Below are 27,111 nucleotides of genomic sequence, written 5' to 3'. Positions count from 1 at the left end.
CTGCTAGCTGTGCTACTCATGGCTGTGATTTTTACTTACGGCTACTTTTTCACGCAGTTTTGATTTTGAAGTCCTTATGCTGATCTCCGAGCAATGTGAGTTCTCATGCGCGCGGCCACCCAGTTCTTGAAGAACTAGCGTGCTACCCATACTGGCATCCTCCAATGTAGCACAGATTTAGCACTGTTGGCTCGGCCACCGGAGCGCTCAGTCCAGTCTCTAGGTGGCCGGATCGATCCATTTTTTTTTTGTCAAACATGTCACTAACTGCTTCGGTTTCTGACTATCTCCTCTCGTAGCGTTTATTTACCAATGGTTTGTGTCGCGTCAGATGTCCAAATATTGGCACCTGTCGTATATAATATATTACGATAATACAGCTGATGTTGGGCCGGCTGGCAGCTGCTGGGTGGGGGCGGAGGGCCCGGCCGGCCGGCGGGCGCCGCGCGCTGTCCCTTGCCCCCCCCCCCCCCCACCTCTGACCGGTCACCGGACACCGGACTGCGGACGGCCGACGCGCGCCACTAGGATCGGCCCGCGCACTCGCTCGCTCCCTCTCTCGCGCCGGCTCTCTCGCTCTCTCGCGCCGGCTCGCTCTCTCTCGCTCATCACTCGCGCAACACTCGCTAAGACGGGCGTAACAGAACGGCGAAGGTATCACTGAATGTCTGTGGCACATGTGGGACGACTGCCGCGCGTGGGGCCGCGGCCGCTAGACGGCAGTCCGGGCGTAGCGCGGCGCGTACTGCGTCAGCTCCTTCTTGACAGGCCGGTGCGGCGGCGGCTCGTGGTGCTTGGACTTGCGCTCGAGCGCCTTGAGCTTCCTGTAGAGCGCCTGGTCGCGCGGCGTGAACCACGGCGGGAAGTCGTGCGTCTCCAGGAACCGAATGGCCTCCTGGCGCTGGCCGGCCTCCAGCTGCCGCAGAAACTTCTCCTGAAACGGATATCAGGGGGTGTCAGAGGCGATCACAAGCATCGCGGGTAGCACAGGCCCTCAGAGGCAACACCGGTATCCACGCTAACACCACTCAATATTCGTGATGTGTTTCCACGTCCATTGAGTTACGTGGTTAGACAGTCTCTGTTGCAGCTATGACTCTCGTGGTCCATGACTGTGGTGATGTCTCCACTGGTAATGCTGGGGAGGGGGTGGGCACGTGCGGTGCAGTATGGACATGACGGGTCAGTGGGACGATGCCCGTATCGACACATCGGCACTAATTGAGTGTGAAGGCCGCCCGGCGCCGGGAGTTGCTCTGACGGCGTGGCGTCAGCCGGTCTCACCAGACGGTGTCACCAGACGGTGTCACCAGACGGTGTCTGTCTAACCAGCCGGCGCTGTAGCACGTCAGGTCCGGGGGGTGACCTCACCCTCATGTGACGTCATTGGCTGCCACCCGGCGTTCCGCACTCTTCAGAGGCGCCGCTTGACGTCATCACTGCCACCGTGACGTCATCGGCACGGCGGCAGTGGTGACGTCATCTGCAGCTCTCGGTCCGGGTTTGACCCGCAGCTTCCAGTCCGAGGCACAGCTCCCAGTCCGCAGCTCTCGGCCCGCAGCTCTCGGCCCGGGCCGCGGAGCGCCGGTCACACTCACCTTCCTGTAGGCCCGCTCCTGGTGTCGCTGGTAGATGTACCAGTCGACGATGGGTACATCCACCGGTCACACCCACCTTCCTGTATGCTCGCTCCTGGTGTCGCTGGTAGATGTACCAGTCGACGATTGGTACATCCACCGGTCACACTCACCTTCCTGTAGGCCCGCTCCTGGTGTCGCTGGTAGATGTACCAGTCGTCGATGGGTACATCCACCGGTCACACTCACCTTCCTGTAGGCCCGCTCCTGGTGTCGCTGGTAGATGTACCAGTCGACAATGGGTACATCCACCGATCACACTCACCTTCCTGTAGGCCCGCTCCTGGTGTCGCTGGTAGATGTACCAGTCGACGATGGGTACATCCACCGGTCACACTCACCTTCCTGTAGGCCCGCTCCTGGTGTCGCTGGTAGATGTACCAGTCGACGATGGGCCCGTTGAAGTCCTCGGGGAAGGTTTTCTCGGGCGGCGCCGGCAGCAGCGAGAGCGCCTCGTTGGTGACGTACAGCTGCAGGGCTGTGTTGCAGTCGACGTTGAACCACCAGTCGCAGATGAACGTCACCTGGCTGAAGATGGTGCCGTTCGGACACAGGAACGAGTGCTTGGTGCCGTCCTGGTCGCAGTAGTGCCACACCTGGGGACGGGGCAGGGCAGTCGTCAGTCGGCGGTGTTACTGGTCTGTTCTGATACAGCGGTACCTTTAGTTACTGTGGCACCGTTGTGACTGATGCGATCATACTGATAACAAATGTGTGAGAGAGATCCGACTCCAGCACCAGTGGGGTGCTCGAGTTGGATCTGTCTCAATGAGTTCCCAATCTGTTCCACTATCTGTTTTACTTTAGACTCCGCTGTGACTTACCGATCGGCCCCAACTGCGGGGCTGATGGGCCAGGGAACGTCGCTTTTCCATGCAGTTGCGCCCATGCTCGAGAGGCAGGTCGTTTAGTGGTCGAGCGACAGTACTGGTCCGTCAAAGGTCATATCTACTACTTACTAGGTCCGTTCGAGATCAGACCCATCTCGTCCGTCAGAAGTGAGGCCTCCTCAGCCCAGGTTAATTACCGGCCGGCTACTCTGCGGACTCGTCAGCCTCGGTCGCCGGCGCGACTGGGCGGGCGCCGCTGACAGCCCCCTATCGACGCCGTGACGATGGCCCAGGGAGGGTGAACGGTAGGGCGGGCGGCCGTCGGTCGCGGCGCGCTCGGCAGCGGCGGCCAGCCACGGCCAGCTCGGCGGCCCGTGATCGTTTGTGCTGAGCGAGATGATAGCCGGGCGATAGCCGTGGGAGGAGTGGGCGGCTGGTGTGCAGCCATTCAGTCGATACACCCTCGTAAGGTGTTGATCCGGACCGCTATAATAGCTTCAGTCGTCCCAGTTGTGGGCCTGACCTCTCAGCGCTGACCCCGGGGGTCTTGACCTCATGGATGTTACACAATCGGTAAGCCACAGCGTGCCGTACGTGAACAACGCAGCGACAGGCGACTGGGCCTGGAGGTATGTCATCGGTAGGGTGGAAACTCAGCTCATTGGTCTGCTTACGCTGACATCTTTACACACAAATATTCGGCCTTGCTGAAACGCTGCCCGGTTGAAACTATGCTGAAACCACGGAATATGTAGTCTACGACGTATGTTATCGTAGACTATATATCCCGTGATGAAATTGTTAAACCATGAAACGCAGCTACCCGGCGACTAATCGGTGCGTCAGGGGCAGCCGGCGCCGCTGCCACTGCCGCCACCGCTGCCGCCGTGGTATCCATGCTCGTGCCCTGCGGCGGCGGCAGCGGCGGCAAGGCCAGCTCGGTCCGGCCGGATGGCCAAGGCTGCCCGTGTGCGGCGCGGCAATTGTTACCAGGCAGCGACCACCCTGCCTAGCCCGGCTGGCCACTGCCGGGCTAGGCAGTGGCCAGCCCGGCAGTGGCCGGGCTGGCCACTGCCTAGCCGAGAGGCCATGAACGGCAATGTGGCATTGAAACAGAGACAAACGAACGCCGCTGTGCTGCAAGAAATATATCATTCAATGCAGTGAGATAATTTCGCATTCAGCTTGCGTAGCTGAACATTTCTAGCCGCCTGATACTGCGTACGGAGGGACTGGGAAGGTTCTAGTAACTATATCGGTATACAGTGAGGTGTCGTTCCGGGAGACAGAGGGACAGCGGGGCGTTTAGACACGACAGAGCTTGGTGTAGCCAACGGCTTAACCATGACAATGGTGGCATTGTCGACTGGAATTCCGGAAACGAGCTGACATAAGCCTTTTGTATTTACGATGACTTGTCAAGGGTGCTCCGCAAGAAACGACAAAAACCTTCAGTGGCTGTCCCTGCTTAGTCCGCCCTAAAAACGGCCCACTCTGCCGTCGTCGGCACCGAGAAGTGGCCGCTGCCGGCGCTGTTTTGCTGGGCGGCTAGAGGTTGGCTACATTAGTGTTGGAGGCTGGGAACAACGGCTGTGGCTCCATCCGTTGCGCTGACGGGCCTTGCAGTGTATTTTTTTTTTTTAGCGGTGCCCTTCTCCAGTGCGCCCCACGAGCTTTCTATCACACGGCTGCCGCCGCCATGACGGTCGCTCCGTACGTCCTGGGGCACTGGCCGGCTCCAGGCGCCAGGGGTCGCCGATGCCGCGCTCTGGAACCGACCCGGAACCTGCCTCGCGGCCGGTGCTGCTCTGGGGGTGTTTGATGCGGCCCCCCGCGATGTGCTGATGTGTGCGCGCAGTAACGGTGTCAGTACCGCGGTCAGGGGTGATGGAGCGCCCATTGTGGCCGGCCGTATGATCAGGGCCCATCGGCGACCGGCGCCACCAGTCCGCCGGGTCGCCAGCACGGCCTGGCTGCCGCGGGTGCTGGTCCGACCACCAGGATACGATGGCGGCCTGTGATCCACACCACGGCCGCGCTATGTCACGCTGAAGGCCGCCGTTGTGATGGCGGCGGTCGGTTGGCACCATAACTGGCCGATAAAGCGCGCGGTGTCGGCGCCGTCGGGAGACGAGCGGCGCTCATGTCGCCGGGACCGGGCGGCAATGGCGGACCGGTCACGGCGCGCGCCCATCAGCGGGCCAAATGACCGCGCCGGCCGCCGTCACAGGGAACAGCGCGGCGCCGCGGGTCAGAGGTCGGCGGCGACCGTGACCCGCGCCCGCCAGTGCCTCAGCTCGCCTCCCGATTGATATATGACCACCTGCGCCGTCCGTCTCCCGGCTGGTATCGGGTTGTGGTGCAGCATCTGCACTGCCTGCTTCCCTGCTCACAGTCCGGGGATGTGATGAAACCGGCTGCTAGGGCGCCGGCCGACCGGGCTGGGTTCGTTCAGGTACAGTGAAACCAAACAGTTTCAATGCATGGTTTCGTGATGATTTGGCGTCTTTTTTGGTGCTGTGAATGCATAACCTGACCTCAGTGGGATAAGGCATCGGGGAAGTCCGAAGTTGAACGTGACCGCTCAATATGTGCTGCGTTAATTTCCGCGGTGTTACGAGACACCGTCGGTGATTACATCTGAGAAACCGCTCGGTAATGGGGAGGAGGTGGAGGGCTCGTTACACGGGGAGGAGGGAGGGTCGGTGCAGGGAATGGATGGTGGACTCACCACTGGGTGAGGGAGAATATCGTGGGGCCCCGGGCAGCTGGAACGGTCCGCTGACGGCCAACGGTCGCATCCCGCCGCTCTCTCCTTGTCCGCAAAAACCCGCCGCGAGCCGGCAGCCCGTCCTTTTGTTTATGCTTCCAGTTGGTGGTGCGGATTTGGTTTTACTGTTTTGTTCCGTGGGCACACGGAAGTGGCGTCGCGGCCGATAGTTTCCGATCCATCCGGTCACGGAGGCGGCTCGGCCCGTGACGCCGCGCGCCCGGGACCGTCAACTTCAACAGGCAACGACGGGATCAGCGTCAGCATGTTCCGCACCTTCTTTTGGGGCATGGGTCACGTCCTGTTGGACATAGTCAACTCCAGCCTGACGACCAGCAACGTGCCCGGCCCCTGGAAACATGCAATGGTAACGCCAATCCCAAAAGGACAAGGACCATCGGAGCCAGCAAACACTCGCCCGATCTCCATCCTGCCGGCGATAATGAAGGTTGTTGAGCGGGTCGTCCAGCGCCAGCTGGTGCAGTACTTGGAGGCCAACCAGCTCCTGTCAACCACCCAACATGGCTACCGCAGCGGCCGCAGCACCGAGACGGCACTCAGCGTCATCACCGACCGTGCGCTGGAGGCGATGGACGCTGGAGAGGTGTCGATCCTGGTGCTGTTGGACCTCTCCAAATGTTTTGACGTTGTGCCGCACGGGAGACTGCTGGATAAGCTCGCACTGTATGGGGTAGATACCGAGTGGTTCGGCAACTACCTAAGCGGACACACTCAGCAGGTGCAGATGGCCAGTGGTGACGGTGGATACGTGCGGTCGAGTGTCAAGTCAAACACAATTGGCGTGTTCCAAGGCGGATCGTTAAGTTGTATGTTGTATTCGGTGTTTGCAAACGAAATGTGTCTGTACCTGCCTGACGGTGTCACAATCGTGCAATTTGCAGACGATACTCAACTTCTTGTGAGCGGTAAAAAGCGTGACTTGGCACAGGTCATCCAACGCATGGAGCAGGCGCTAGAGTGTCTCTTCCAGTGGTTCTACGCAAACACTATGAAGCTAAACACCGCTAAGACGCAGGTCCTTGTACTAGGAACCCCCGCTATGCTGCGAGGACTGCCGCCTGTCACACTGACTGCCATGGGTGCTGTTATTCCGGACTCTAGAGTTGTCAAAAATCTCGGAGTGGTCATGGACAATCATCTCAGCTTCAGGTCGCACATCGATTATGTGACAGCTAAGTGTACTGGTGTCCTAATCGGTCTGATGCACGCCAAGCACGTTATACCGAAGGCCTCTCTGCCTGTGGTAGTAGAAGCGCTCGTGAACTCCGTTATCAGATATTGCTTCTCGCTATACGGTACGTGCACCGCTACTCAGATTCATCGTGTGCAGAAACTGCTGAACTTCGGTGCTCGAGTTATTAGCGGCCGTCGTAAATACGACCACATCAGTGACGTTCTGTGCGACTTGGAGTGGTTGAATGCCCCTAACCTTGCTAAGTACCATCGCATCAGTTTGGTGCACAGGGTCACTACGACTGGAAAGCCGGAAGCGATCGCACAAACCATCGGTGACACCCTGCGTCACTCGTACGAGACGCGCAGAGCTGCCGACCACGCGATGCCGAGAATCCGCACGGAAGCCGGTCGCCGGCGGCTCTGTTATAGCGCAGTGCGTGAGTACGACTCTCTGCCGTTTGACGTCACCGTGCGAAACTTTCGGCGCCAGCTCAAAAAGCATCTATTGAAAGAACAGTGTGAGGCGCATGGTTAGCTCAGGTCGAGTGGTTGAGTGCTGCTTTTTATGCCTGGTCTTTTACTTGTGTTGTAAATGTTTGACGTGTGCCAATGAAAAACCATGCACCATGGATTTGTCATGAATATATTATCTGTATCTGTATCTGTACACCGTGACTACCAAGGCCGCCGCCACCGCCGCACTGCTGCGCGGACCCCCTGCGCCCACAGACCGACGCCGCGCGCGTCCACTTCCGTCCCTTAGAGGTGGCCGGGGGCCCGCGGCAGTCTGGGACTGTGGGGACACGGTCCTCGCTGACCGATATTGGTCGGATGGGGCGGCGGGCCGGACTGATGACCGACCCTGGTGGCGGGGCGCCGAGGAAGTCGCCGCGCCGGACTGAGCTCGCCGCGGGGCTCTCCGGCGGCGCGTCGGAGCGACTGCGGTTACGGCGGGGAGGGTCGTCTCCGCGGCACCGTCAGCGGCCCGGCTGCACGCTGCACGCCGCAGTCGAGGGTGATGGTATCCTGCGGGCGCCGCGCCAGCCCGGCCGGCCCCTCTCCGGCAGTGAGAGGCGCGGAGTCCGCTCACCCGGCGAGGGGGGTCGGGGAGGGTGTCAGAGCACTGGACCGGGATGGAGCCCTTCCGGCCGGCAGTGACGGCCGGTGAGCCTTGATTGAGGCGGCCGCCCGATGCACACCGTATGAAGGGTGAGCGGCGCTCGGTGACCGGCGGCCGGGGTGGCGGGGCGCGGCGCTGGCCGCCGGCCACCCGTGGGAGGGCGCCGGCCGCTGCACGCCACCCGTGTCGCAAGCTAACGGCGCCGGCTGACGGACGGACTGTGCTCGGCCGGGCCGTGCGGGACGAGTCACCAGGTCAGCCGCCGCCGCCTCGGTCGGCGACGGATGGGGCGGTAACGAGCGGCGCGGTGGGCGGCGGTGACGGGCGGTGTGTGTCAGGGGACGGCCGCCGCCGCCGCCTCTGCCGCCCCGGGCACGCTCCGTGGCCCGGCTCGTTTGCATCGGAGACCGGAGACTATGGTAATGACGCTGCGCCGGCGCCGCCACCAGGGACTGGGGATCGACTCAGTGAAACACCGCCGTTGTGCAGCGGGGGGGGGGGGGGATGAGCCCAGCGCGGGGCGGGGAGGGGTTAAAACACCGAGCCACGACGCCGACCCGACCTGCAACAAAGCGGGGCCGTCGAATTGCTCCGTGTCGCCATGAATTGTCGGCCGGCCGCCTTTGTCTGCGGCGCGGCGGCTGACGCCACTCGAGCCGAGCTGAGCGGCTGGAAAGTGGTCCGACCCCGGCCGGCCGGGCGGCCCCCGCCGCGTGACCGGCCGTAAACCGGGTCCCATCGGCGGCCAAACAGGTGGCCGGCCGGCTCATCTGCCGCCTGCTCGCGCTCCTCGGCCAAGGACAGCGCCGGCCGGGACTCGGTCAGTGGTGACCGGTCGGGACTCGGTCAGTGGTGGCCGGTCGGGGCTGATCAGTAGTGGCCGGTCGGGGCTCGATTAGCGTTGTCGCAATGCCAGTGCCGCCAGCACCATGACGACTGCCCAGTGGCGACGACCGCCACCAGACAGTCGTCCGGACAGTTTGGGCTGACGCGCCAGCACCGACGGACCCGACCCGACCCGACCTGACCTGGCGCGTGACCAGTGGCGCGCCGACCCAGCTCTGCCGGCCGGATACCATCAGCTCCGTGCACGGCCGACGGCGCACCGGCTGACCTGGCCCGACCTCCCTCCGATTCAACGTGACCCGCCGCGACCTGGCGTGACCCAGCGAGGCGCGCTGAGGTGGGAGACGACCTCGACCTGCTGGCGGGCCTGGCGGCGCCGGTCCCAGCTGAGCGGCTCACCGCCGACCATTTGTCGTCTGCGGCAGCTCGGCCGCTGCGCGCTGGGCGATTAGCGCAAATTGGCGGCCGCCGGCGCCGTCCGTCCGTCCGTCCGTCCGTCCGTCATCCCGTCCCGGTGACGCGCGTGTGCGGACACAATCGGCTGCCGGCCGATCCTCCTGATGTAAGCCGGTGGCGCAACTCACAGCCGCCAGAGACGACCGTGACGCGCCATGAGCCTCGTGCATGCGTCGCTGTCGTAGAAAGTGCGCCCAGGTATTGATTGGGCGCTCACGGAGAGGCGGGCGCCGCAACTGGCGGCTGGTGGCGCACTGGTCCGACCGTGGCCAATGTGGCGTGATCGCGACGAATGCGCCGCCGCTGGCATTGTGGCGACGCACGGAGTCGGCCGGGCGGGCTGGGTCTCCGGGCAGCGCGACCAACCGGTCCGCGGCAGATGACAGGGAAGACGCTGCGGCAGACGACCTGGCTGAGGACCGGGTGTCCTGTCGTCGGCTCCGGCGGCCGATCAGAGTCACTGACCCGACCGGCGGCTGAACCCGACCCGGTTGTGTGCCGCGCTTATCGGATATCTGGGGACACGGGGTGGACTGGCTTCCTGCCGCCGAGATGGGATCGGCGATGGTCCCATTGTGATGCGGGCGCGGGCCGTACTGGGCGGTGGCAGTCGGCCCAGAACGCGTGCCGCCCGTGTGGGATTCAAGGTGAATGTTAAGTGGCCGATTTCATGGCCGCGGACGACAGCAGTAGGCCGACTGACCCGGCCGCCCGCGGTGACCTGTGCCGCCCCGCCCTCCGTGACCCGATCTCCGAGCCAGCGCGCCCCGCCGTCTGCGCGTCCCGCCGAGCGGTGCCCCGGACCTACCGGTCGAGACTGGCCCAGACCCCTACTTTCCATCGGGCCTCCGTGTCTGTATACACTATACACCCACCTGGCACTGGGTCTCTGTGTCGGCGTACATGCCCCAGTAGCGCTGGTGGCTGCAGCTGAAGCTGGTCTCCGGGATGCGCTGGTAGATCGGGTAGTCGACGCCCGGGAAGCCCTTGATGCCGGGCGCCGGCTGCAGCGACGGATACTCCTCCGAGATCAGGCTGTTGACCAGGTTGTCCTGGTACACCTCGGTCAGGCCGGGGATCACGCGCGGCGGCTTCCGCACCGCCACCACCTTGACGATCTTCTTGCGCGGGCCGTCGCCCAGGAACTGTTTGCGCACCAGCTTTTTGGCCAGGATCTTCCTGCGCCGTTTGAGCCGCTCGACGCGGAAGGCGCGCTCGTCGCCGCCGTCGGAGCCGTGCCGGGTGGCCTCCTCCAGTGCGTTGGCGCGCTCCGACAGGTCGTCATCGGCGGCGGCGGCGGCGGCGGGGGGCCGCCTGTACCGTCTCCGGCTGGACGGCCGGCGGCGGCGCGGCAGCGCGTTTGGCCGCGCCGCCGTCTCCCGGGGCGGGCCGGCCTCAGAGCCGGACTGCAGGCGCCGCGCCGACCCGGGCCCGGCCGCCGGGGTGACGGCGGCCGTCCTGTTCCTCATGGCACTCAGCCGGCGGCCGAACACGGGCGTCAGCTGCGCCAGCTCGATCAGCTCGCGGCCGCGGCCGCCGGGCCGACCTGTCCGCGGGCTGCTGCTGCTGGGGGCCGCTTCCGTCTCCGGCGGTGGCTCGCTGGCGTTGGCGGCCAGCAGTGTGGTGCGCACGACCTTGCGGAGCGGGCGCGGCTCCTGCGGCAGAGACGGCGCGGCGGCCTGTTACGTGGCGCACTGATCCCCGACCACTTCCGCACATGGTGCCGGCCGTGGGGCCGATCGGAAATTAATGACTGCGTAATCCATTTTGGGAACGGGCGCCTGCTCCGACAGCGAGCGTTTCAAATAACATCTGATTTGGTAAGCGAACAAGAGCTCAATGGATTTTTTTAATGATTATTCTTTAGCTTGCCTTTAACTCACAATAATCAATAAATAAATCCTGAGCAGCAGCACTCGCCAATGTGAGCTAGCAAATCTGACCACATTTTATGCAATTCTACACTCTACAGTACACTAACAGCTCGGCCCGCTTACTAACCTGGTACGAAGAGCTGGCGGTCTCGGGCGGCGAGGGCTGCTCCTGACCGACGCATTCGGCGCCGCGTCCTTCGCACGGCCGGCGGCTGTCGGCGGCCGTCCCACCTGGCGTCATAGAGATACGGGGCATTGTAAAGTACAGCGGGTGATAGAACGTACACAGCATTGGGGGTATCACATGGAGTGCACAGTGCGGGGGCGTGTCACATGAGGTGCGCGCTCTGGGTCCGTTGATGTGTAGTAGTGGGTGGTTAGTCGGCCCTGTTCATGGAGTGCGGGGGTGGTAACGGCCGCAGTCGGCCGCGGTGGACGGTCAGGGGTCGGGTCGGGTTCGGTGCGGACACCCACTGGTGGCACTGACCGGCGCGGGGACATGGCCTCTCCATCAGCCGGGCGCCGCGGCTGACGGCTCCGACACGGCGGTCGTCCGACCGCCCCCGCGTGTCGCGTGCCGGCCTGTTTACGACGGTCAGCGGCGCGCGATGGACGGTGTGGAGACGCGGCCCGGTGGCGTCAACAGCAGCGTCCTTCAGGTGGCTAATGGCGGCCGAACCAGGCCACCGCGGCCGGCCGGTGACATTGGAGGCGGGATGAGCCCTGCCACCGCCGCCGGCGGCCGGGCCGCGGCGGTCGGCCGGCCGGGCTGCCGCGGCGGAGTGGCCGGCGCCGTTGCGCCACGGCTCCGTCTCCGGACGGATTGCTAAACGGATGTGCTCTGATTGGCGCCGTCGGCCGGCAGCTGGCCGCTGCTCGGTGAGAGCCGCGCCGCACCGATGAAGGGCAGCCCCGCCCGGCCGGCCGGACCAGTTCCGGTTCCTGGGCGGGGCTGAACGGGGGCCGGTTCGTGTTTGCACGGGCGCCTCTCGCGCAGTCGTCCTCCGTTCGTCCTTGCGGCGCCGGGGCCGGTTTCCGGAGTGCGGCACTGGTCGGACAGGAGCTGGAGGCGGAGCAGCACTGTCCGGACAGCAGTCGGAGGCTGCTCGCTGCCGACGAGGGACGGGACTTGCCCCGAAGACCAGCGGTGTATGACTGACGGGACACAGACCAGCTGCGGCGGACAGGGACGGCACACAGACCAGTGGCGGCGGACAGGGACGGGACGTCGGGCGCCGATCTGTCTACTCCGATCCGACCGTTAGCTGCCTGACAGTGTGTTAGATGTCCGTGGTGTCTGCCGGGGTCGCTGACCAGGCCGGTATAAAAAGAGGCGCTGGAACCGTTTCCGATGTATTATGGATGGTCTCAGTAGGCGGCGGGACTTTTGGGGAGTTGTTGGCATTGTACCACGAGACGGGATATGAATCTATTTCGGCCGTCTTCTCTGACGACGACACACGTGGGACGAATGTGATGAAGTTTTCCAACATTCAGCGTGAAGGCCATCAATTTTTCTGCTTCATTCTAATATGAGCCTGCGCGTGGGCTGCATGCTCTGTCGGTTCCCACGGTACGGGGAACTGCTATAAACTGCATAATCCACTGCATAGTGTTTCCATAGCAACCGCGTGACTCAAATGGCTAGGCATTGGGAATGAACCTCTCATACTTGATACATCAGCAGACGGCCTGACGGTCGGGATTGTCGGGCTGCCGTGTCGTCTGGGGCCGCTGAAGTCGGCGTGTTTGGGATGTTGCAGGGAATAGTGAGCCGGCCGCCGGCGGCCGCTCCGATGGGAGTATCCCAGCCGGCTCTGGCGGTGGCGGAATGTTTTCGCTTTCACCGGAGAGTTGCAGCGCGAAGGACGGCCCGCCGATGGTGCACCGCCGCCCGCCGTGAGAGCCGGCAGCGGCAGCGGGCAGCGCACGCCGGGCTCGGACGCTGGCAGCGGACGATGGGTCCGGAGACTGTGCGGCGTGCGGCGGCAGTGCACGATTGTTTATGTTTGCGATTAACCGAGGTATCCTCCGCTGAGACTAGCACAAACTATTAGCAGCATTGGGCTGGGTGTGAACTGTTTGAATGGTTCCGGAGTCACAGATGTCGGAAATGTCCGTTCAGATCATCGTATGATTTGTTACTTCGACCCTTATTTCTTGAAGGGGAGTGGCTCCTGCCTATATTTAGATACATAAATACTGCTGATGTAACACATAATGCTAGACGTAACTGCCCCACCCGGCCGTGGCAGCACTTCCAGTGCAATGATCCAGCATTCCGCATAGCGCCCGGAATCTTGTGAAAATCGCTGTGGCACGGGAGACCGCAGTCACGTACATAAAACTAGCACCAGTCGCGGGCGGGGACTGCATTACTACACACAACAGTAACACCAGCTGGGCGGTGGTGGCGTGAGACTGCGTTACTACATATAACAGTAACAGCAGGCGCCACTGGGGACTGCACGACTGCATATAACAGCAGCACCAGCCGGTGCGACCGGAGACTGCATTATTGCACACAACAGTAGCATCACAGGTGGGAGCGCTAGTGCAGGAACCCGCTCTAACCTAACACTGTTTGGGATCGCGCGGCTCAGCGACCGGCAAAGTCCGGCGGTCGCGACGCATCGCGAGCGACCCCGCGACACGGCCCACCCACCCGACATCAGCCGCGCCCGCGCCCCTCGCCGGCCGTGTGAGTGCCATTGGCGGCGGCGGCCGATCGGTTCCGCGTGGGAGCGGCGCGCGCCGCGCCCGCCCCGTCGGCGCCGGCAGCTGCGTCCCTCTCGCTTTCGTGACCGCTGAGCCGTGCAGTCGGCTCCCGGAGTTACGATAGCCCCGGCACGGCCAGCCACGGAGGTACAGTGGATCTTATTAGGATCTCCAGACGTAACTAGATGGCGTTGAGCCTTAGTCGAGTCCATGTCAAATTCAAGGAGAGGTCACTACCGAGCTTGGCCCGATGGGGAGGTGGGCGGGGAGGGGGGCGGGTGGCGAGGTCACGGTGCGGGTGACCTGTCAAACAGCCCCGGCGCGGTGGGGCACTGCCGTAGGCAAATGGCGCACTCCTGTGTTGTTCCATATCGCGGTGGTGGGCCGGGCGGCCGGTTAGCTTGGCAGCTTGGAAGGAAAGGATAATGAGGCATGGTTTTGCTGTGGCCGGTTCACCTACTGTTACTTATGATGCACCCAGAGTAATGCAAATGTGGCGTTGATAATGCAGCTGGCAATGGAATGCTAGCGAATGCTCCGAGCGCCTAGCTATAAGGATTAATATTATCTATGTCTCCTGAAATTTTAATTGAATATAATTCAAGCACTAGAAAGATCGTATTCGTTCGCCATTTTTTTTTTTTTTTTTGACTGGCTGGCGTTTCTTGCGTAGAGCGCCCTTGGGCAAATATTTAGGTATATCCCAGCAAACATGCCCACATGGGTCCCATATGGGGTGAACATGGGCCAGATGGGCCCACGTGGGACATGGGCTACAGATGGGCTACCCATATGGGCCCCATATGGGATAAAAATGGGCCAGATGGGCCAAACGCATGTGAGCTGGAGATGGGCATCCCATGTGGGTCCCATATGGGGTGAACATGGGCCAGATGGGCCCACGTGGGACATGGGCTACAGATGGGCTACCCATATGGGTCCCATGTGGGCGCCGCGTGGGTCCCATATGGGGCCTACGTGGGCTGGCCCATATGGGTCCCACGTGTCACCCACTGCCATTCCCATGTGGGGCCCATATGGAAGAGGTGGGGGGCCCATGTGGGCCCCATATGGGAACCATGTGGGCATGTTTGCTGGGATGCAGGTGATTTTTTTTTTTGCTGGTAAGACGCCTTTAGGGTCAAATCAAGCAGTGGCGGCGAAACACCTTTAATGAAGTGGGAGCACTGCCGACTTTTGGTTCCATTCTTTCCATGCAACGTAGGGCTAATGTTAAAATGCCAAAAATCAAACGGGGGCACGGTGCCCCGATGCCCCCCCCCCGTTCCGCCACCACATGAAATCAAGTCGCTAAGAGACCATGAGGAAAAGTGGACGAACGCCACATTTCTGTGCATGAAGTCTCGAGTTATAAAAAGCTGAAAGTGAGGCCCCATGAGTGAGTGAAAAGTGAGTGAGTGAAAATACGTGTAAGTTAAAAAACAATAAGATCAGTTAATAAAAATATTTGACCCGAATTAACTTCTGTTTTGTCTGACCATGATTGCATGTATGACCCCGGTCCAGCCTGGTTCAACTCGGCCGGCGGCCCAACCTGGTTCGGCTCCCCCCTTTTTAATATAAATTTGGCCCGAACCTTTTGAATGGAAGTAATCACAAGGACAGAGTCCCCGCTAAGCTGAGCTTATTATAAAGCGTTGACCCTGCCATCTACCCTCCGATTAAGCAATTCCTGGTCTATTGCAGACTATGGTTTTGAGGTTTAGTCTACGGCAAAATGGTCTATGGTTTAGAGTCCAAATTTTAACGTGCGCACATAGCCGCGCGCGGCCGGTCCCCTCACTGACTTCGCCTGGCAGCGGCCTGCCACCAACCACAACCATACCCGTCAGGAGGCTAAAAAAAAAAACGTCAAGCACACGTCGTGTTTCGAACCCAGACTTTTGCAACCGGGACGTGCGCCTTCACCACATGGCACATGGAGTCCAACGCTCTACCAACCGAGCTACCGGGACGGACATTTACCTCGGGGTTTCGCCTCGTGACATTGACAGACGTCAGACACTTTGGCCGAACTTTAGCCGAAATACTGAGCAAGCTGCGCAGGGCGATAGGTGCTCGTAGTGTTGAGGTTGGGTAACCTGTGAGCTGAACGCGATGTCGTGAGTTCGAGCCCCACTCCCGGGTCTGGTTTTATCTAGACACAACCAAACCTTTCCTTCTACTGCAACACAGCTAAGCACGATGACATCTTTCCCCAATATCCTCCCCAAAAGTCAAAATTATCGCTTATAAACGTTTAGCTAAGTTTCATTTTTAGGAAAATATTTTTGGTCATTTGTCTGGAGCCATTTCAACTATTTTTTCTTTTCTGATTCTTTTCGACCCGATAAAACACACCAAAACTGAACGTGCCATATGAAAAATATCGAACTCAAATAACAGTTTAGAAAAGCCTCATCATGCATCATGAAAAGCATCATGCAACTATCGACTGAAAAGTTGCATGCTATGGATACGTCCTAGATTTCAATTATCATTGTTCAACATTTTGGCTGGAACTGACGCTGCCTCTGGCTTACCCGTTTGTTTGAGATAATGATTCCCTTCAGTCGCGTTCTTGCCGGTTCCACATGAACAGGATACCACCATACCGGAGTGAACGCACCCGCAACCATCATCCCCTCCCCTCAGCCTCGGCGCAGTGGCGGGCGGCCCCGAGCGGCCCACTCCCGGCGCTACCCACGCCCCATGCGCCGTGATACCGCGTCACTCCCCCTCCCTCCTTCCCCCACAATGACCGGTGACCTCACTTCCCTCGGGATTTGGACTCGCCCTACCCCGACCGTAGCGCCACGTGGTGGCTCTGGAGATCTTAAATAGACCCACTGTACATACAGCTGGGGCGGCGGACACCTCATGTCGTTTGGAAGCGATGGAGATAACGCCGACTTGATGCTACGTTGACAATCTCGCATACCTTCTGGCTTCCATTTTGTTTAAGCCGATCACATCGTGTTGACCGATTGCTCCCCGGCGCATCTTTTCCAAACAATGGAGCGATCAGCATTAATTGCACTCCTTCATTTGACCTCTCGCGAATGTTTTCGGAAATGCAGAAACATTAATTATTGCAACACTCGCACATTGGTCTGGCGGAAAACTGGATTTGAGGTTCGGCGGTGAACGTTTCCGCCGTGCACGCCCCCTGTTTGTGTACGAGTGCAATGCACCGGAACGGGTGCATTGTTCGAGCACCGGGGACCGGTCGGCGGCGCCGCGGCAGTTGCCATTTGTCGGCGGGGTCGCCCGGTGACCCTCTGCGGTCCCGGGGGCGCGCCGCTGCGGTCCGCGAGCAGCCGTGGCCTTGGCAGCGTCGGCCGGAACGCAGCTCCCATGGCAAGGTCGGGTCGTCGCCGCCGCCTGGGCCGGCCGACTGCCCTCCGACCCAGATCGGGCGCCGGGGCGCTCTCACGCCCGGTCACCGCTCCCCGCCGTGTCACCGGCGCCGGGCCGTCCATCTCGGTCGCGCCGCGCGGCACCGTCCGGCGGGGGGAGGCGGGCCGCCGCTGTCGGCGCCGCGCCGAGCCGCGCGGGATGGGCCGCTCTCGCGTCCTCCCGGACCGTGCTGCACGCAGGGCTCGGGCTGTGTGCACGACGGAGGGAGGGCCGCAGCACCTGTCGGCGTAATGCCTGTTTACGGAGCCGGGCCGCGTCTCTGCGGCGGCGCGGGCCACGACGGCCGGCTGTGCGGTATCGTCCCTGTCACCGCGTCGAGATACCCCCTGTTCCCGGACCGCAGTATCTCTCTGTCTCCGAACAGAGAGCTCTCGGCGACTGGCCGCTCAGTATCATCCCTGTCACAGGACCGAGATATTCCCCGTCTCCCGACTAAGAGCTCTCGGCGGCTGTAAGAGATCCCTCTGTCTCCGAACTGAAGACCCTCAGCTCCGCGCGTACCGCCGCCGCTCCCCGAGGGACGCTCCTGGTCGGCTCGGCGTGTCGTGCTCACATATCGTCACCATATCGCGCGCCTGCACGGCCGGTGGTGCAATCTGCGGCGTCCACCGTCTCCGCCGCGGTCGCTGCTGCATTCCACACGACTGCATCTCTGGGGTAACGACGGGCCGAGCCGGGCAGCTGGCGGCGGCTGACCGGTTTCGTTTCGTTTCGTTTCGTTTCGTGTATTGTTGAGACCATCCACACCGTGGCTATTCAAGTCTCCCGTCATACATGTTGTAAAAGCAAAGTGACGCTAAAATATCGACAAGTTGTACATACACATAATGCCACATTACACACGATAAAACATATACTGCGATAAAAACATGATAAGAAAAGTGGGATGAGCTAAGCGTGAGCACATGACTAGGTGATGCATTCCCTTACTGCCAGTTTGAAAGCACGGTAGGTCGGCGCGTCGCGGGCGGCGCGCGGCAGACCATTCCATTCGACCGCCGCACGGTAAGTAAAGGCCTTCTGGCTCGAGGCCAGCCTGCAGCGCTGCAGGTGCAGGTCGCCGTCCTCCGATCCGCGGGTGTCCCGGGTCGACACAGCACTGCGGGGCACCAGGAGCTCCCGCACGCTGGAGGTCGCGCCGTCCGCCCGCAGCAACCCCCACACCTTTGCGACGTCCCGGCGCGCCACCAGGGTCTCGATCCTCGGCCAATCAAGATAATTTAGAGTCGGTGTAATGTGTTCGTGTTTCCTTATCCCTCCCACAATCCTGGCCGAAAAATTGATAACTTTTTGAAGCTTGTGCATCTGCCCCTGGCCGCCCCACCCCAGACGCACAGACAGTAAGTGATATGTGGGAAAACATAGGCCTGAATGATGGTTTTGAGAACTTGACTAGTGAAGTAATGCCTGAACCTGTATAGAGAAAAGAGAATTTTGTTGCACTTTCGGACGACACAAGATATGTGCTCCTTCCATGACAGAACGGCATCTGTAGTGACGCTGAGGATTTTGACTGCTTTAGAAGGTAGAATTGTAGAGTTTTCTACAACGAAACAGAAGTTTTGTGTTTTTGCTACGTTATGTTTGCTGCCAACTATCATGAAGTCAGTTTTGCTGCTGTTCATTTTCAAGGAGTTTACTCCGAACCAGGCATGGAGCTCGCGCATGGTGAGCTCCAGCCTAGCTCGGAGCTCGGCCAGACCCGGTCCGTCAGGGGAGGAACAGTCTATGTGGAGAGTGTCGTCCGCGTATGAGATGAGGTGGCCATGGGTCAGATGCGCCGGAAGGTCCGAAGTGAACAAAATGAAGAGGATTGGACTGATGATCGAGCCCTGGGGCACGCCGCACGTCACAGGTAGGGTTACCTCGCCACCCCTAACAATCTGGCTCCGCCCGCTCAAATAGCTGGAGAACCGGTCGGTGCGCCCCGGTCAGCGGGCCGGGTCCGGCGGTCAGGGGTCGGGACGGCCTGCTGCTGGGACCTGAGTGACCCCGCGGCCCTGGAGCGGCTTCGTGGCGAGGTCGGAGTGACCCCGCCGGGCCCGCGCCGTCGTCGTGACACGGACGAAATGTGGCCGGCGCGCAGACGGGCGGTGGGGCGGGCCGCAGCCGGTCCGTGGGATCACTCGGCCGCCGCACGGAGAGCGGCCACTGAATCAAATCCCGTGGTGTTGCCTAACGCGGCTCAGTGACCGGTTAGCACAGCGGGCCGGTCCGCCAGCGGCCGGCTGATGGCTCTTACCGCCGTCATACGGCTCCGGCGGCCGGCTGACGGCACTTACCGCCGTCATACGGCTCCGGCGGCCAGCCGACGGCACTTATCGCCGTCATACGGCCCCGCTGGCAGCCGCCGGTGGACACACGGGCCCATCGCGCCCCTCGCGGCCGCCTCATCGCGCGTGGCGCAACCTGACGTTCGACACTACTCGCTGCAGATGATGCATTCTGCACGTGCTTGAAAGCGACAATTGGATCTCGTTAGTATGCAAACTGGGGTGGGAACAATGTAGCTGTTTCAGCGCGTATCAAGCGAGGTGATGAATACTTGAAGTGTGTTTAGCAACGGCTGATGTTCATTATAATCCAGTTAAGCCCCTGCGTGCACCTAGCTACTTGAAAATTGAATTACAAAAGGCTTCTGGGGCGAGGTGATTGAAGAATCTCCTTCTAAATTGTCTGTTGATGGCCGATTTATGATCGTTTGTAATACATTCCCGTTTGAGAAACACTTGACAAATGTGCCGATTATGCCGTGGTGTCCACATTACCCGAATGCGCTCGATCTGATGTGATATTTATGGTTATGGCGATCTGATGATGATATATGGACAGCCGTCAGCTGCGGCGCGGAGAGGTCCTGACGAATGGCTAGCTCACGGTGACGGTCACTTGTGGACGCATATGTCGACACCTTTTTTTAAAACCCCACATCTGCTCTCCCGTGAATTTCCGGGAGGCACGAAAGATCTCCTTTTAAAAGTGTCCAATCGTCCGATCCTGATCAAATATGTGTGTTCGTAGGCCTGTTCTGGTATTGCTTTATCTGCCAAGACAGACAAACTTGAAAAAAATCGAGTGATTGTACCTTTTTTGAAGGTCTCTCACCAACTTGTCTGAAATTCACCGGAGAACAAATGTGGGGTTTAAAAAGAGGTGTCGATGTGTAGCGTATCGCGCCCTCGAGCGGCGACACCTTCGGCTGGCACGTGTCCGGTGGGAGTTGTATGTGATAGCTGTCACTGCCGGCTCTGCCGTGATTTGCTCGGCGACAGATCACGGTCCCCATGGCGGCGCGGTCCGACGGTCCAGTACCCGGCGGTGATTCCTTGATCTGTATCCATGAGCCTGGCGGCCCGCCACCCGCGACAGGTGCAGCCTCATCTGGTATTCACCGGACAGTCTTATCCACTGTAGCTGCCCATTTGCCGGGCCTGTCGCATGATATTGCCTCAGTTGCAGGCCTATCTGGTATTCGCCTGACAGCCTTAGGGTAGTGTGGGGTAATTTGAACATATTTTTACGTCTTCTCCGTTGCACCAAATTCCAGTTCAACCCTGGATGAAGAAAAACTGCTTCAGTAGCGCAAGTGTCACTTCCTTTCACCATGCAAGCCTCATTTTTGGATGAGCCGAGCATACCTTGAATAGCATAGCCTCACTTCTCCACCAAGTCACGGTGTGTTCAAATTGCCCCACCGTGGGGTAATTTGAACATAATGCCTTTACCTGTCATAAAAACGATAGTCTCGCCAGCACCGATGTTGTTTGACCCATAAACAAATAGGCAGAACAATTCTAAACATACCTTCACTTGAAAAATCAACACAACAGCAAAAATAACAGTTGCAGAGTAGCAATATCTGCACGCTGCACACCGGTCAGTTGACAGAATTCGTCCCTCTTCAATTAACAGAACGTCTATCATTTTTGTTCGATAAAAACTCTCCCAACCGTACTACATCTGTTAAAGTGGTACCAATCGAAACCTGGACATTTTGAGTTCTGATTTTGTCCAATGTCCAATTCGGAATTGGTTGGACAAAGGTAGCAGACTGGGCAACAATGGACGATGGCTTGCTACACTTCAGCGCTTTTCATAAAGTAATCGTGCATAGCATTGATTGGCGAATGGAAAGCTTGTTAAAGGGAGATTATGACCTTTTTCCACAAAATCTGAGTTAGGACCATTTTCTGACAAAACACAACAAGTTATAATGTAAATTAAAACCATTTTGCTCAATTCGGTACCTTGCCGCAAATATCTCAACTTGAAGTCACGTTAGCGGGGAGCGCTGAAAATGACCGTTGAATAAGTACTTACATCACTTTTTGGTACTTGCATGTAATTTTGTAAAATGAGCGTATTCATTACATTTGATCTTCATCACATCTAGTTAGTTAATGGTCGTCTATAGTGCCTTCAAAAGATATTCATGGTTTGGGGGTGGTTTATGTCTAAATTTACGCAACTATTTTTCCTGTTCATCATCTGTCGCCATATGCTGCTATTTTAGTAGCAACGACTCAATTTTGAATCGGTCCCGCCGACTGCACAATAAAAGAAGATAGATACAACACTTTTGCGGCATCACTGAAAAACTTATGCAGTACTGTTATCAAAATTCTCATAACACCGTTCGACAAACCTGAAGTCTTTTTGAAATAAATATGCTTGTATTTTTCGCTTCAGGCTCTGAGGCCAAAATAATGAATTTCGTAGTCGCAATCGCAAGATTTGGCTGCGTTTCTGGCGCATGCCGTTCATTTGTGGCGCAAAATAATACTTGGAAACAAAGAAGAGTAGGCACTATGTACCCCCGAATTAGAGTCTAATTAATTCTAAACCGAATTAACTCTAATTCAAATTAGAATCCTTACAACCAAGCAACGACAAGGCGATAACATAAACAAAAACCCAAGCGTCGCTGTTTGAAACAAAAGCGCCATATACTGCGACTTTTTTTTATAGAGAAGGACAACGCATTTCGGTGGGTGTTACAAGTACTGCAAGTACTGCTTCTTTTTTGCAAAAATAAAAACCTTTTTCACATACGAAAATGTGCTAGGAAATTTTCATATTTTATAGAAACTACAGTAGAAATAGTATAGATGTCGAGTAATTTTTATTTAAGAAAAAAGAAAGCTCATTATCTCCCTTTAAGCTCTCAATATAATGAACACTTTTCGGCTGGTAGAATTACATGATAAGCAATATAAATGACGGTTTTGAGTGTTGATAGCTGCATAATTTTCGGACATATTTGGACAAATAGTTGACTTTAACATTTTTGGACGGAAAATTAACAAAAATGCCGGACATTAGACGGATATTAGACGTAACTTTTCTAAAACTGGCATCACTTATCTGCTACTGCCTTGGGTCGAAAATATTGGCAAAAAAAAAACTGGGGGCGTTGTTTTTTTCGGAGCTATCCCTGTCTTCATTCAAATTCTCACACTATGTTCAAATTACCCCACGCTAAAAGTTATTTTGCCATTATAAAAAACAGGGTTCAAAAGCAAATTTCTTGGATTGAAGGCACTGATTAGGTCATTATACAACAAAAGCCGTTGCGTATTAGGCGCTAGCAATGCAAGATTTTGCGCTGCAATGAAGTTGCAATGACGTGTTGTTAGGCGTTTTTCCTTGCGAAATTGATTTTTTACACTGCGCGTCAACATCTTCATTCCCTGAAACTTTAAACCCCGTTCATATGATAGCCCTTTTAGTTACGATAATTTCTCCCATTGGTCTTATTGTCATGCCACTTATGGATTTTCCGTAATTTTCTGTTATTCACACTATGTTCAAATTGCCCCACATGTTCAAATTACCCCACCCTACCCTATCCCGGACAGCTGCCCATTTACTCTTCTTATGATATTGTCATTCCTTCCCGACTGGAGCCTGGACCGTCCGCACTGTGCCGACCTCCGCCGGCCTGGACCGCCGACCGTGGTCACCGGGGACCCTAGTTCCACAGTCCGACTCAGACTGACCGTCACGGTACAGTGTGTCGCCCTGACGGTGAGTCTGAGTCACCGTCACGGGACGGGGGGGGGGGGGTCGGACGCCGGGTGAGTGGTGTGGCGCGCGGCCCGGCCGGCCCGCACAGATTAGGACGGATTTGGATTGTCCCCGTGTCGGGCTGGTTTGTCGGTGCGGTGGAGCGCGGTGACATTTCACTTCCGACCTCGGTGGGGGATGCGGCGGTCCGAGCGCCATTAGTTACAGCGAAAGTGGAATTGTTGGGAAGGGCTGCCATTGTGTTGATTTAAAGGGACAGTATCATCGAAAAAAAATCCATGCATGGAGCTGATTTTTTTTTTACTAGCATTTCTTATTTTTCTGAATCAGAAAAACATAGTTTGAGGACCGAACTCGGTGAAAAATATTGCAACCACATTTCATTTTCATGATTCATTTTCATGAGCGAACCACCACTATACAAGCATGGCTGCCAGTTTGGAAGCATGCAAAATTACTACAGAACTGGCGCAGATAATACATTATTGACGCTACGCTTACGCGGTCGTTCTTCTGATTGAGTTGTCCTTAGGGAGAGGTAGCCTTAGGTAGGGGAGAGCGGGGAGAGTTGTATCATGTCCAAGTTGTATCAGGGCGAATTGTGCCAAACTTATCCAATGGATGGCGCTCGCGACACGACCAGCCGACGAGGTTTTCCGGGCGCCATCTTTCCCTGTTCCGTCTTGTCGCTGAGTGGACGCGTCTCGAGGTGAGAGCCGATTTTATGTTTTCTTTAATGTCATTCTAAAAAAATAAGTTGCAAGAAAATGTGTGTTTTGGGCATTTAGATGTGCACGAATTTGAAAGATCTCCGTAGCGGTGGTGAAGGTAGGTTCTAAGGCTGCGTGAGTGAAAACGGATTTCTCCAGCTGTCCGCTGTTTTCTGAGCACGAGGATGTTTTTCCAAGATGGCGGCTAGGTACATGTTGTATCAGAGCAGGGTGGGGTATGTTGTAACATGTATGTATGTATGTATGTATGGGTATGTTGCTTTTGATCGCGAAAGCTAAGCCCTGGCTCGCGTTTGTAGGTAGCTAGTCAATGCTCGTTCCATTTCGGCACAATGTGTTGGCTTCTTTGCTCTTAACGGGCCACTTTTGCGTCTAGTCTGTTGATGTTTCGTTCGGATTGCATTGACCTAAGTTAAGTCTAATAAAGTGAAGCCTTTGAGCATACCTATACATTGTATTAACCCCATTTAATGTTGCTGTTATGTTCAAAACCAGTAGCAAGCACACTCCCTGAAACGTGAAATAGTGATACAAATTACCCCACCATGTGATACAACTCACCCAAGCCATGGGGCAAGTTGTATCAAAAACATTGTTCTATTCGGCAGACCGTAGAAGAAAAACTGGTAGAGGTAGCGGAAAAGTTACTTTGCACAAAAAAGCAGAAGAATCAATGAAGGGGATAGTATGGAAATAATGAGTTTATCACGGATAGTTACGAGTTTATGGGTCTCGGAGTAAAAACTGATACAACCCACCCCACTCTCCCCTATTGCCTATAAAAATATAACGTGACAATTGGAGGGAGTGACAATTGGACGTGACAATTGACAATGGGAGAAAATATCACGTGACAATCACGTGATAAACGTCATACATTGGAGGGAGATTGTGATTCAAGCTGGAGGAATTCCTTTGTTGAGCCGCTAGAATCCGAAGGAAACAGCGGAAATTGCCTACGACTATTTAATGAATTTAACGATGATGAATAAGTGCGAAAAACGTTTTGGCTTTATAAAATTTGATGAAATGACCAGGGTAAAAGTTTTATTACTGGCGGTCAATTCAAAACGGCGCAAACATTTAAACAGTGAAGATAGTGAAGCACGATTCAAAGTGTGGTACACCTTTCGTACTTTGAGCGGCGATAGCGGGATAACGGTGTGGAGCTTCGAGGATCGGTCTTCAGTTCCCGGACCAGAAAGGTGGGGCCTATGCAACGTCAAATTTCATCAAAATGGTGATACTGTCCCTTTGTGAGCTCACAAAGGTTCAAAGTGCTTTGAATGTAATTGGATATCATTTGTTTGATCAATGACATGTTGAATAATAACCGTTTTGCTTATTAACGAGCCAGGCAATTATCTTAATGTTTCATTTATTTGATTATACCTTTGCTGGTTGAAAGCAGCGAATCACTAGTTTACCACTAATGATTTGTGGACTTCATATTTCTTGCACGACAGTGTCTTAGGCGGAGGCCGTATAAATTTCAGTTATATTTATTGCTTGTTATTACCTCGGTTTCATCTGCATGCATATGTTGAATCAAATAAAAATACCTGATAAACTCAGACGTTTAAACGGTCTGAAGTATTTGTATCCTAAGGCCAGTGGTAGGTTCAGTTACGGAGGGGTCGGGGGTCTCAGCACTCACCGGCAGCGGTGGCGCTGAGCAGCAGCAGAATCGCCGTGGCGGCGGCGGTGCCGAGCCCGCCCGTCCGCCACATCTCTGTCGGCTGGGCTGTCACTCTGCTGGTCACAGTCAGCCGGCCGCGCTGGGCTCCATGTCGGTCCGAGCGTCCGGCGCGCGCCCACTCTCCTCTCCTCTCTCTGTGCTCGGTCAGCCCGAGTCGCGCGCGCACCGTCTCACACGTCCGCTCGGGGCCACGGCGCGCGTGACACTGCGGCGCCGCGGAGAGCGGCCACCGCCGCAGAGGACGGCGCGGCGGCGCGGCGGCGGCCAGCCAAGGTGATCGGGTGCGGCCGCTCTGCCGCCGCCGGCCAGAGATGCGCCCCGCGCCGACCCACCGACGGACGGACGGCGAGGGCGGGGGCGGGGCCCGTGCACGACCCATGGACCAGGTGTGCGCGGGAGGGGGTGGGGGGGGAGGGGCCGGATGCTGCGGCCGCTGGCAGAGCTGCTGACAGCGACAGACGCAGCTGGTCGGTATTTCGATCCGCCGAGACATATCCGGCTGCTGAGGCGCTGTCCTGGCTGCCTGGAATCCGGGAGTGCCCGTCGGCTCGGCGAAATTTATTGGGGAGACGTGTGCGGTTTCATGTCCCGGGAATGCGCTGTAACGTGAACGATACCGGCGCTTAGGAACAACACAAAGACATGCATGAATAAAAGTTGCACAGCGGTCTAACACTCCGTTGAAAACCAAAAGAAAAAAATGATAGGAAACGAAAATACACCGCCGTCCGACTTGTTCTAAATATGTGTCCTGTTTTTGTATTCTAGTACGATTATTATTTTGTATCAGTAGCTTTATACCGTCACCTCTCTGGTCTCTCCTGGTCACCTTATAATGGATGGCGGCTTAGAAAAAAAAAAAAAAAAATACCGACAAGCACGTTTTTATCGGTGGCCATCATTGCACATTCTTAGCATGTTATTATTCAACGGAGTGTAAGACTGCGCCGTGCAAGATTTATTTTTGTGTGTTTGCATTGTTTTTATTTCCGAAAGGGGCGTTGAAGAAGTCAATGCGACGAAATGCGTACGCCCGAATGTGCTGTGCTACTCGTCTCAATATATACTTGTAATTGCTACTCAACATGGGATAGTTTGTTCTGTAAAGATAATCAGTATGGAAGCTAAGACGTTGATGTTATCTGTCGTAAAATCGTATTACCCGGGGTGATGACACACGCACGCTACAAACCTTGAACATGAGTCACGCTCATCATAATTTTCGGCCATCAATCTCGACTTTAATCAAATACCACTTACACACGGACAGCGACATCAGATGTCAACATTTATATTCGCTGTCGTCCCCGATCCATCCCATTAGACGTTTGTATTAATTCCCGGGCTGGCGGTGTCGGTACGTGCTGACATGTGGTTTGATCGGCCCGCAGCGGCGCGAACGTGTTGGCCGTGGCGGGCCGTGCTCAGGGCGTGCTGGGCCTGCCAGCGCTGATGGATTCCCGCCCCCGGCTCCTCGCCGGCCGAATTAATACCAGACATTGGGCAACCGGCGCGCCACCGCTCTGCCTCATCTCGGGGGAATCAGACATTGTTCAAATGTTGATCCGTCCAGTCCAATGGGGCAATCGCAGGAAAGAGGGCCTGGGAGCGGACGGTGCGGCACATCCTGAGCGGACGTGATGGCACGGTGCGGGGCCCTCAGACGCTGGCGGGGACTTGCCGTAAAGAAGTGCTTGGCTGTTTGATGCTGTGCGATACTCCACACGTTTTGCTCTATACACTTCTCCGTCGCAACCGGGAGACACCATCGCTGCTGACGATGGAA

General features: G+C 57.2%; 1 protein-coding gene across 1 annotated transcript; it reads right to left on the bottom strand.

Moving 5' to 3' along the window:
• Positions 1–288: 288 nt before the first annotated feature.
• LOC122388666 lies at positions 289–25,547 on the bottom strand. Its single transcript, XM_043379937.1, has 5 exons — positions 25,284–25,547; positions 10,858–10,961; positions 9,732–10,511; positions 1,979–2,233; positions 289–934 (listed from the first exon to the last, which is right to left on the bottom strand). The coding sequence occupies exons 1-5, from the start codon at positions 25,354–25,356 to the stop codon at positions 713–715; spliced, it is 1,434 nt and encodes a 477-aa protein (XP_043235872.1). The 5' UTR covers positions 25,357–25,547; the 3' UTR covers positions 289–712.
• Positions 25,548–27,111: the final 1,564 nt, after the last annotated feature.

This window comes from Amphibalanus amphitrite, unplaced genomic scaffold, assembly GCF_019059575.1.
Source record: "Amphibalanus amphitrite isolate SeventyFive unplaced genomic scaffold, NRLGWU_Aamphi_draft 000330F_arrow, whole genome shotgun sequence".
NCBI classification, from domain to species: domain Eukaryota; kingdom Metazoa; phylum Arthropoda; class Thecostraca; order Balanomorpha; family Balanidae; genus Amphibalanus; species Amphibalanus amphitrite.
The sequence above is the reverse complement of the archived record's forward strand: the minus strand, read 5'-3'. Positions and strand labels throughout refer to the sequence as shown.

What these genes read in the sequence shown, in the direction of transcription:
- LOC122388666 (XM_043379937.1), bottom strand. Translation starts at nt 25,356, where the DNA reads ATGTGGCGGACGGGCGGGCTCGGCACCGCCGCCGCCACGGCGATTCTG. An exon ending in ACACAGAGACCCAGTGCCAG is followed by an intron (nt 2,234 to 9,731) that starts GTGGGTGTATAG and finishes CCCCGTCCCCAG; the next exon opens with GTGTGGCACTACTGCGACCA. An exon ending in AGGAGCGGGCCTACAGGAAG is followed by an intron (nt 935 to 1,978) that starts GTGAGTGTGACC and finishes TATCCGTTTCAG; the next exon opens with GAGAAGTTTCTGCGGCAGCT.